The sequence below is a fragment of the Giraffa tippelskirchi genome, chromosome 7 (genome assembly GCF_054371585.1).
Source record: "Giraffa tippelskirchi isolate mGirTip1 chromosome 7, T2T-mGirTip1v1.2.pri, whole genome shotgun sequence".
In the NCBI taxonomy this organism is placed as follows: domain Eukaryota; kingdom Metazoa; phylum Chordata; class Mammalia; order Artiodactyla; family Giraffidae; genus Giraffa; species Giraffa tippelskirchi.
Window position 1 is genome coordinate 91,336,310 of NC_137281.1, and position 12,691 is coordinate 91,349,000.

The 12,691-nt window shown below is 35.1% G+C and overlaps 2 protein-coding genes across 2 annotated transcripts in view; one reads left to right on the forward strand and one right to left on the reverse strand.

Annotated features, from left to right (window-relative positions):
- The window catches only part of LOC145513832 (uncharacterized), a 139,097-nt gene that overhangs the window by 85,148 nt on the left and 41,258 nt on the right, over nt 1–12,691 (forward strand). The gene's annotated exons all lie outside the window — the stretch shown is intronic.
- On the reverse strand, nt 5,460–9,535 carry LOC145512716 (olfactory receptor 4F21-like). The gene has a single exon (XM_081507007.1). The coding sequence runs from the start codon at nt 6,396–6,398 to the stop codon at nt 5,460–5,462; it is 939 nt and encodes a 312-aa protein (XP_081363133.1). The 5' UTR covers nt 6,399–9,535.

Sequence of the window (12,691 nt, forward strand, 5' to 3'; positions counted from 1 at the left end):
CATCTCCTAGAGTAATGGAAAGAAAAACAAAAGTAAACAAGTGGGACCTGATTAAACTTAAAAGCTTTTGCACAGCCAAGGAAACTGTAAGCAAAGTGAAAAGACAACCCTCAGAATGGGGAAAATAATAGCAAATGAAACAGCTGACAAAGGATTAATTTCCAAAATATACAAGCAGCTCATACAAGTCAATGCCAGAAAAACAAACAACCCAATCAAAAAGTGGGAAAAAGACCTAAACAGACATCTCTCCAAAGAAAACATACATATGGCTAACAAACACATGAAAAGATGCTCAACATTGCTCATTATTAGAGAAATGCAAATCAAAACTACAATGAGATATCACCTCACACAGGTCAGAAGGGCCCTCATCAAAAAGTCTACAAACAATAAATGCTGGAGAGGGTGTGGAGAAAAGGGAATGATCTTGCACTGTTGATGGGAATGTAAATTGATACAGCCACTATGGAAGATGGTATGGAGATTCCTTAAAAAACTAGGAATAAAACCACCATATGACCCAGCAATCCCACTTCTAGGCATATACCCTGAGGAAACCAAAATTGAAAGAGACACATGTGTCCCATTGTTCATTGCAGCACTATTTACAATAGCTAGAACATGGAAGCAACCTAGATGTCCATCAACAGATGAATGGATAAAAAAGTAGTGGTACATATACACAACGGAATATTTCTCAGCCATATAAAGTAATGCATTTGAGTCAGTTCTAATAAGGTGGATGAACCTGGAACCTATTATACAAAGTGAAGTGAGTCAGAAAGAGAAAGATAAATATCATATTCTAACGCATATATATGGAATCTAGAAAAATGGTACTGAAGAATTTATTTACAGGGCAACAGTGGAGCAACAGACATAGAGAATAGATTTATGGACATGGGGAGAGGGGAGGAGAGGGTAAGATGTATGGAAAGAGTAACATGGAAACTTACATACCATATGTAAAATAGATAGCCAGTGGGAATTTGCTGTATGGCTCAGGAAACTCAAACAGGGGCTCTGTATCAACCTAGAGGGGTGGGATGGGGAGGGAGATGGGAGGGAGTTTCAAAAGGGAGGGTATATATGTATACCTATGGCTGATTTATGTTGAGGTGTGACAGAAAACAGCAAAATTCTGTAAAGCAATTATCCTTCAATAAAAAAATAAATTAAGTTTTTAAAAAAACACCATAGATAATAAAGAGGATGTGGTATGTATATATATATATATATATATATATATATATATATATACAGTGAAATATAACTCAACCATGAAAAAGAATGAAATAATGCCATTTGCAACAACACGGATGGACTTTGAGGGCATTATGCTAAGTGAAATGTCATACAGAGAAAGGCAAATACTGAATTATATCACTTACATGTGGAATCCAAAAATTATTTAAAAAATAGTGCATATGACAAAAAAAAAAAAGCAGACTCACAAAAATAGAGAACAAACTAGTGTTTACCAGTAAAAAGAGGAAAGGGGAAGGAGCTGTATAGGAAAAGGGGATTAAGAGTTACAAACTAGTATGTATAGGATAAGCTGCAAGGATATATTGTACAACACAGGGAATATAGCCAGTATTTTGTAATAACTGTAAATGAAACATAACCTTTAAAAATTGAGTCAGGACCCCTCTGGTGGTCCAGGGGTTAAGATTTCACCTTCCAGTGCAGGTGGCGCAAGTTAGATCCCTGGTCAGGGAGCTAAGATCCCACATGCCTTGCGGCAAAAAAAAAAACAGACATAAATCAGAAGCAATATTGCAATAAATTCAATAAAAGCTTTAAAAATGATTCACATCAAAAAATCTTTTTAAAAAATTGTGAATTATATCCTTCAATTAAAAATAAGTAAATTTTTAAAAATTGTGACTCATTATATTATATAACATATAATATTTAGCATATGTTGTACATCAACTATACTTCAATTTTAAAATTTTTTAGAATTTTAAATATTAAAAAGAACCATAGATAACCAAGAAAAGCTTCATAAAACTATTGAAGAGCATATAAGAATGCAATTGATGGCTTAAAAACTTAAACATAAGACATGCTACCATAAAACTCCTAGAAGAGAACATAGACAAAATATTTTCTGACATTTATCATACCAATGTTTTCTTAGGTCAGTCTCTCAAGGCAATAGAAATAAAAATGAAAATAAACAAAGAGGAGAGTGAAAAAGTTGGCTTAAAACTCAGCATTCAGAAAACTAAGATCATGGCATCCAGTCCCATCACTAGACAACAAGAAAAAAATGAACAACCTAAACCAAAACAATGAACAGAAGACCTAAGGAGACATTTCTCCAAAGAATAACCACAAATGTCCAATAAGCAAATAGATGGGGAAACAGTGACAGACTTAATTTTCCTGGGCTCCAAAATCACTGCAGATGGTGACTGCAGCCATGAAATTAAAAGAGTGGAAGAAAAGCTATGACCAACCTAGACAGCATATTAAAAAGCAGAGACATTACTTTGCCAACAAAGATCCATCTAGTCAAAGCTATGGTTTCTCCAGTAGTCATGTATGGATGTGAGAGATGGACTATAAAGAAAGCTGAGCGCTGAAGAATTGATGCTTTTGAACTATGGTATTGGAGAAGACTCTTAGAGTCCCTTGGAATGCAAGGAGATCAAACCAGTCCATCCTAAAGGAAATCAGTCCTGAATGATCATTGGAAGGACTGATGCTGAAGCTGAAGCTCCAATACTTGGGCCATCTGATGCGAAGAAGTGACTCATTGGAAAAAGACCCTGATGCTGGGAAAGATCGAAGGCAGGAGGAGAAGGGGACAACAGAGAATGAGATGGTTGGATGGCATCACCGACTCAATGGACATGAGTTTGAGCAAGCTTTGGGAGTTGGTGATGGACAGGGAAGCCTGGCATTCTGCAGTCCATGAGGTCACAAAGAGTCAGACACAGCTGAATGACTGAACTGACTGATTCACAATAGCCAAGACATGTAAACAACCTAAATGTCCATAGACAGAGGACTGGATAAAAAAAAAAAAAAGTGGTACATGTATACAATGGAATACAACTCAGTCATAAAAAAATACCAAAGTAGTGCCATTTGCAGCAACATGTATGCAACTAGAGATTATCACACTAAGTGAAGTAAATCAGAAAGACAAAGAGAAATACTATATGATATCACTTATATGTGAGGTCTAAAATGAACCTGTCTATGAAACAGAAACAAAATCAGGGACGTAGAGAATAGACTGGGGGTTGCCATGGGGGAGGCGGGTGGGAGAGGGTAAGAATGGGAGTTTGGGATTAGTAGATGTAAACTGGTATGTATAGAATGGATAAACAACAAGGTCTTACTGTATAGCACAGGGAACTATATTCAGTACCTGTGAAAACTATAACAGAAAAGAATGTGAAAAAGAATGTATATGCATGTATAACTGAATCACTTTGCTGTACAGCAGTAATTAACACAACATTATAATTACACTTAGATACAGTGTGCTCTGTCATGTACGACTCTTTGCGGCCCCATGTACTTCTAGCTCACCAGGCTCCTCTGCCCATGGAATTTTCCAGGCAACAATACTGGATGGAGTGCCATTTCCTACTCCAGGGAGGTTTCATGTTCAGTTCAGTTCAGTTCAGTCGCTCAGTCGTGTCCGACTCTTTGCGACCCCATGAATTGCAGCACGCCAGGCCTCTCTGTCCATCACCAACTCCCGGAGTGAGGTTTCATGACCCAGGGGTCAAACCTGTGTCTCTCACATCTCCTGCATTAGCAGGCAGATTCTTTACCACTAGCACCACTATACTTCAATTTAAAAAAAATAAATTTAAAAAGAATGCAATTTGAATACAAGAGAAAAAGTGTAGAATGAAAATTGAATTGTGGCATTTTGAGGTCTCTTTACCCAAGGAATTCAATAATTTAAAATACTCCTTTTAGAAAAAGAACAATTTCTTGATCAATGACTGATGAAAATGGAGTTAGAAAGGAAAGAAACAATCTGTAGTAACATGGAAGAAGTTCATCAAAACTGAGAAGTGGTTTTAATGTTTTATTTTATTTTATTGAATAGGCGTGTATATAACACTATTGACCAAGAATTGCTTTAAGCACTTTGCAAGTATTAATTCAGTTAATCCTTATCACCTTATAATAAGTATGCAAGTACCTTTAGCCATAAGGAACTGCTATTTTTATAAGTCAATAACAGTCAAATAGAAATTCCAGATGATTCATTTTACAGATAACAGAATTTAGATATAAAGAGGTTAAACAATTCATGCATTATTGAAAAAGCAAAGCTAAGTTTTGAATTCATACAGTCTGGCTCAGGAGTCTGCACTTGTAACCATGTCACTGAAAGGAAAAGAGTTACCTAACTCTGAGGAGGCCTCCTCTGGTGGCTCAGTGGTAAAGAATCTGCCTGCGGATGCAGGAGACTTGGGTTTGATCCCTGGGTTGAGAAGATCCCCTGGAGAAAGAAATGGCTCCAATATTCTTGCCTGGAAAATCCCATGGACAGAGGTGCTGGAAAGCTACAGTCCATGGGGTTGCAAAGAGTTGGACATGACTTAAACAACTGAGCACAACAACTCTGAGGAATTATAGGTGACTTCAGTGTAATTAAGGCAAGGATTAGCACTAACTGGGTCATTGTCTTTGCCCATTACCTGGTTTCCATTGTTCAAATCCCCAGACGATACAGGAACAAAGATTTTGTAAAACTGTAGTCGTTACAAGGCTTAATTCATACTTACTGTGTGCATTAGCTGAAATGCTTATGAAGCCATACCCCAGTGATCCGATTTTAGGCTGATATTGTGATTTTTTTAAAACTCAAAAATAATTCAAAATAATTTAACTCTTTTATTTTATTGAAGGGCAATATTATATTGAAGGGAAGAGATAGCCAAAAATAGCTCTTTAAAATCCCCTTTTTACCTTTCACCTGTTTTTTCACACATTACAGCTGAAACACAACACCATGGATGCTTTACTTACTGGTTTAATTACTACACACCCGTCTCACTACTGAACTTCAAAAAAAAACTATCCTGAATAATTTCAAACTTTGTCATGTTTCCAGAGCACTGTTATTCAGATTCTGTATCACAAACCCTAAAACTCAATCTGACAAGTGAGGATCCTCCTCAGAATCCAGAGGGGAAAAGAAATAAAAGAGACCAGTCCAAATTCATTTTTATCAAGGAGACACAAGAAAATGTGGAAATAGTCCTGCGTTAATACTTTTATTCTATCACATTGCACAAGAATGAAGAATACCATATCTTTCTCGGTTATGGGCAGAAATCACATTAAGAAAATTCTGGACATTGGTAATGAAACTAGTAAGTAAAGCATCAATGGTACTGTTTCATAGATTCACGTCTGTGGCATGGGCAGGGAATAGTAGGGTTGTTCATCTTTGTTGATATCAAAATCACTTAAAACAGCTTCCTGGAACTCAACATCTGACTGAATATCCTCCTCATTGCCACCTTCATCTCTTTGTTCCTCAAACTATAGATGGCAGGATTCAGAAGTGGAGTAATAACTACATCAAAAATAGCAAGGAATTTATCCACTGGTACTGTGGGAAATGGCCATGAATACACAAAAATACATGGGCCAAAAAATAAGACCACCACTGCAATGTGAGCTGACAGTGTAGAGAGGGCCTTGGACAAGTCACCTGAAGAACGTTGCCAAACAGTGACCAAGATGAAGATATAGGAGGTAATCAGAATGAAAAATGTTCCCAGGGAGATGAAACCACTATTGGCAGTAACCACAAGCTCCAGTCTGTAAGTATCTGTGCAGGCAAGCCTAATAAATCGAGGAAGATCACAGTAAAAACTGTCCACTTTATTGGGGCCACAGAATGGTAGATTTACAACAAACAGAATTTGGATGAGTGAGTGGATGATCCCAATGGTCCAGGCAGCAACCAAGAGTGAAATACAAGTTCTGAAGTTCATGATGATCAGGTAGTGGAGAGGCCTACATATAGCGACATAACGGTCAAAGGCCATGGCAATGAGAAGAACCATCTCGGTTCCTCCAATAACATGAACGAAGAACATCTGAGCAATGCATCCTTGGAAAGAGATTACTTTTCTCTCTTTGAAAAGATCAGAGATCATCTTGGGAGCTGTAATGGAGGAAACCCACATGTCAATAAAGGAGAGGTTGGCTAGCAGGAAGTACATAGGGGAGTGTAAATGGGAGTCAGAGGTCACTGTGAGAACAATGAGGAGGTTTCCTAAAATACTTGTTACATAAAACACAGAGAAAATTAGAAAGAGCACAAGTTGCATCTCCAAAGAACTGGTGAGTCCCACCAACACAATCTCAGACACCACCGAATGATTTCCTCCCCCCATGGTCTCAGTCACTTTGGGCTCCAAATTTTCCTGAAAAAAATAGGAAAAATAAGAAATTTGTATTACTGGCCATATTACTCAGGGTTCCAATGGAGAAGCAGAACCACCAGGAGATAATATACCAAGAGATTTGTGACAGTGACTTGATCTTACTGATCCTGCAGAAGCTGATTCAGCAGTCGCTACAAGTCTATTGTCCTTGTATCTAATGCTGTAGTTTGAAGTCTAACAGGACAGGCAGTGAGGAAAGGAAGATGGATATAAAATGGGGAAGAGCAAAAATGAACCAGAACCCTCAATCAAGAACTAAAGACTGCACAAATAACAAACGCTGGAGGGAGTGTGGATAAAAGGGAACTCTCCTACACTGTTTGTGCAGCCACTATGGAAAGCTTTGTGGAGGTTCCTTAGAAAACTAAAAATAGAGTTTTCATATGATCCAGCAACCTCACTCTTGGGTGTGTATCCGTAGAAAACTAATTCAAAAAGATACAGACACCACAATGCTCAGAGAAGTGTTATTTATGATGGACAAAACATTGTTTATACACACGCACAAAATGGAATACCACTCAAATAAAAACCTGCCTCATGTGTCTTGAAGTGTTGTTCATTTTTCACAGCCCAGTTTGAATGCCACTCATGAAACCTCCCCAATTCTCCTAGCTAGAAAAGAAATCTTCTTCCCCTCACTTCCCATAGCACTTTGTATTTATCATAGCACCTTTCGCCCTGTGGTGTACTTACACGTGCATGACTTATTTCCTCTGTTTTCAAACACTAAAAGGTAGAGCTTTCTGTATTTTCATCTCCGTCGTGATACTCAGTTCCTCAGGCAGTTTCAGAGGGCAGAAGAGTCAGTTCTAGAAAATGAGTATGTGTTTGTTGAATTAATTTTAATTAATTCCTTTGCAATTTCAATTTAATTGTTTAGTATAAGATCATTTAGAAGATGAAGATAAAGGAAACATACGAAACATACAAGGAGAAGAAATTGAAAGATGATGAGGGATAGGAAGAAAAAAAGCCTTAATGATAAATAAAGGAAACAAAAAAATTAAGCAAAGGAGTAAGAAATAGAGAAAAACAGAATGATGAAAGAATCATGTAGAATAGAAAGAGGAAAAAAAAAAAGAATGCTATAGAAACTTCCCTCAAATTCTGAGACTAGAGACTCACAGACCTAAACGGAAAAATACAGAAAAGGAATTTAAAATTAGCTTACATCTTGAATGTTCCGAAGAGCCCTAGCCACACACCCAATGAAGGATTTTAGATGGAAAAGCTAATATCACTAAGACTGGGTCTGAATTTTCCTTCTCAGAGAATATTTGACAGAAAGCCCCATGGATGGAGATAGCAGATCCTCAATTTGAAACTAAAGTTTTCCTCATTCTTCTACTTCTTTCCTAAAGCAATATTTTCCTAAAAAATATTCCACCCTTCCCTATCTTCCACCACTCACCTATTCCTGTTCCAAGTGCACAGTGATGCAATATAACTCGCTATTTCTGAGTTTTTCTCCCAGTGCCAGGCTGTGAGCTCATGGGAGAGTGAAATGGTGTCTTTTTCTCTGTACTCCCAGCACCCCAGACAATGCTGGAAACATAACAGAAGCTTAAGAGGTGTTTTTTGTTGAATGAAAAAACTGGACGTACAAATAACCCAGATATCAAGTTTCTCTAATATTTCAGGAATACTGGGGTTCGATTCAAAAAATTAGAATATTCAACCTCAGCAATCACTTTAAAATTTTTCTCCTCAGTCATTTATTATAATAACTGATTAAATGGTCAGTGTAGAAGGAAAAAGCATACAATCCCTGCTTCTTTGGTAAATACAGCCTAATTGCATACTTTTATTTGCTTGGTCTACATAGAAGATGTCTTGGGCAACCAGGGCCAGTGCTGCTACCAACTCTGGAATGTATGTTTATCACCAAACTAATCTGAATCAAGAGGTAAACATAAACATCCCATATGTATCCCGTGTGCCTCCGAATCATACCTGACTCTCTCACATCATGGTTCTTATCCTTGAACTTGAGTAGAGTGGAGACTTTCAATGAATCAATGCTATCTGATGTTACATTAAACATTGATCAAGAGTTGTAGGATTAACCAACCTAAGAACAATAAATTTTTCTTCTCATTTCAAGTTTCAGAAAAAATATATCATTTTTGTCCAGGCACCTTCTTTGTCCCCATTTAAAAACCAAGGTAGTTTCCCTGCCAAATATTTTTCAAGCCTGGCACCACTGACTCAACTACTGTTCTCAACTCTTTGTCCTCTGGATGTTTTCTTCCACACCACAACTGAATCACAGTTTGAAATCTCTAGTGATGATTTAGTTACCAGGAAATATCTTAGTTGACAAAACATAGCAATCTGAATGAATTTGTTCTGCCCCTTCTTCTCATCCACCTGATCTCTAGCAGACCTAAAATAGCTGCATCTTCAGAAAAATCACATCTGGCATATGGAACTATTGAAATTTCCCCAAAGTAGAAAAGAGATAGCTAACTAATAATACAGAGGCTAGTAAAAAGTGGTACCAAATAGAACATGGAAGGCCAATATGACTTGAATCTGCGTGGAGAATGGTCTCAGAGAATAAGTTTGATTTTCCCAGAGCAACATAGGAGGAGGCAGTTAATGAGTCACTTAGGGGAAGAGATCCCTCGTGAATACACAGGTTTTATCAGATTATTTTCTTAACCCAGGACTTGAGGCTATCTCCCACCACACCCCAATCTCACCCTCTCAGTCATCACAGAGCACTGAACTGAGCTCCCTGTGCTATACCACAGCTCCCCACCAGCTATCGACTTTACACATGGTCGTGTATATATGTCAGTGCTACTCTGCTCTCAACTTGTTCCACCCTCTCCTTCCCCTCATTGTGTCCACAAGTTTGTCCTCTACGTCTGCGTCTTTATTCCTGCTCTGCAAATAGGATCATCAGTACCACAGATTTTTCTAGATTCCATATATATGTGTTTACATATGATATCTGTTTTTTTCTTCCTGACTTACTTCCCTCTGTATGACAGACTCTAGGTTCATCCACATCACTACAAATGATTCACCCCTTTTTGTGGCTGAGTAATATCCCAAGAAAAAGAAATGCAAAAAAGCAAAATGGTTGTCTGAGGAGGCCTTTTCACAAATAGTGAAAAGAAGAGAAGTGAAAGGCAAAGAAGAAAAGGAAAGATATACTCATTTGAATGCAGAGTTCCAAATAATAGCAAGGAGAGATAAGAAAGCCTTCCTCAGTGATCAATGAAAAGAAATAGAGAGAAACAATAGAATAGGAAAGACTAGAGATCTTGTCAAGAAAATTAGAGATACCAAAGGAACATTTCATGCAAAGACGGGCTCAATAAAGGACAGAAATTGTATGGACCTAACAGAAGCAGAAGATATTAAGAAGAGGTGGCAAGAATACACAGAAGAACTGTACAGAAAAGATCTTCACAACCCAGATAATCATGATGGTGTGATCACTCACCTAAACCCAGACATCCTGGAATGTGAAGTCAAGTGGGCCTTAGGAAACATCACTACGAATAAAGCTAGTGGAGGTGATGGAATTCCAGTTGAGCTCTTTCAAATCCTAAAAGATGATGCTGTGAAAGTGCTGCACTCAATATGTCAGCAAATTTGGAAAACTCAGCAGTGGCCACAGGACTGGAAAAGGTCAGTTTTCATTCCAATCCCAAAGAAAGGCAATGCCAAAGAATGCTCGAACTATCACACAATTGCACTCATCTCACACGCTAGTAAAGTAATGCACAAAATTCTCCAAGCCAGGCTTCAGCAATACGTGAACCGTGAACTGCCAGATGTTCAAGCTGGTTTTAGAAAAGGCAGAGGAACCAGAGATCAAATTGCCAACATCCACCGGATCATTGAAAAAGCAAGAGAGTTCCAGAAAAACATCTATTTCTGCTTTATTGACTATGCCAAAGCCTTTGACTCTGTGGATCACAACAAACTGTGGAAAATTCTGAAAGAGATGGGAATACAGACCACTTGACCTGCCTCTTGAGAAACCTGTATGCAGATCAGGAAGCAACAGGTAGAAGTGGACATGGAACAACAGACTGGTTCCAAATAGGAAAAGGAGTACGTCAAGGCTGTATATTGTCACCCTGCTGTTTTGTATCTTTAGTGACACACACGGTGCCTCGCTCATATTACATCTTTGTTGGATGAGTACAGAAATTTTAAGTTGCAAAATAATATCTCAAAGCTCTTTCCTTTCTTTCCTTACTTCCGTTACTTCTTCTTTCCTTCTTTCCTCCAATTCCCATCTTCCTATCTACCCCACCCTTTCTTCTCTACTTTCTTTCTTCCTTCTTCCTCCATTCATTTCTCTCTCTTTCTTTCCTTCTTTCTTGCATGCCCCCTGCATGGCATTCCAAAATTAATATTCTCATAATAAAGTAAAAGTACTTTAAGCCTAGTTTTTGGTTTTCCTGTTTTGAAATCTGGTGTTTACATATAATTTGGGTTTGTTTTTTATATCACTATATTGCTAAAAATGCTATTTTCTATGGAAAAATGGATATACTTATGACCTACTGTTTATATTTATGTATATTTTATACCCCTTATGTTTTACAGTGTACCAAAGAATTTGTTTTCTTGGTTACACACAGTTTTTTCTTTGTGGTAATAGGATAATTCCAGGTTATCCTGGAATGCAGATTCCAGTCATTTTTCATAGTTGTATAGTAATCTGTTAATAACTAAATTCATTATAAGAGAACTACTATAAATTTAGAAATGGTTTTTGGGTTTTCTAACCAATTTTTCTGTGGAATCTAGACTTTTTAACAATGCTAGTTTTCAGTGGGATGAGCACCAAACTTCCTCAGTGAATGAAATAAATTCCAAATGTTCTTTGCTATCTGCACTCCCAGCTGGAATTCACATTTCTAATATATCTGGGGAGTTCCAGTATTTATTCAGATTTATCTTCTGAAATGGTGAATAGATTGCTTTTACCTGAAAGACTACCTTCTAAATTCTTATAGAATTTATAGAATATAACTTCTATATATTAAATATTAAAAATAAATGTATTTATTATAAATATATATTATATAATATATTTATATGTATTATAATATATTTTATATATTATGGAATTTATAGAATATAATTCTATATATAGAATTATATGTATTATATATTATATATTATGCACAATTATATATAATATATATATTATATATATAACACACAGCTGTATATAATACATATTATAATATATATTACATACAATTATATAATATATATAATATAATATATTATATACAATGGTATATAATATATCTTATAATATATTGTATATATCATAGGTATTATATATTATATATAATATATATCATAGGTATTATATATTGTATACAATTGTATATTGTATATTATATATTATATATGTATATTATATATATTATGTGTATTATATATATTACATATATATTATACATATATAATGTATAAAATATATTATATATATATCATATATACTATATATGTGTATTACATATATACATATATAATATATATGTTTATTACATATTATATATATTATATATTATATATTAATAATATATATTATAATATATAATATATGTATTGTATTTAATATAATATATTATATCTAATATATTTATACATATTTATCTATATCTATATATGTATATATTTAAAATATATATGTTTATTTATATGTATAATTTATTATATATATTATAAATTCAAATTATAATATATTATATATAATATATATTATATTTAATATAATATATAATAATTATATATCATATAATATAATAATTATACATAATATATATAATATATATTATATATATTATATATAATATATACTATATATAATAGGATATATATTATATATATCATATTATATATACTATATATAATATTATACATAATATATAATATATATTATATATAGTATTGATAAATATTATATTTAACTATAATATATGTATTACATATGATACATAAATTTATATGTATATTATATACTATATATGTGTGTTTTACATAAATACATATACAATATATATGTGTATTATATATATTATATATATAATATAATATTAGATAATAATATTAGAATATTCTAATGTTAGAATCGGAGAAGGCAATGGCACCCCACTCCAGTACTCTTGCCTGGAAAATCCCATAGACGGAGGAGCCTGGTAGGCTACAGTCCATGGGGTCGCTAAGAGTCAGACACGACTGAGCGACTTCAC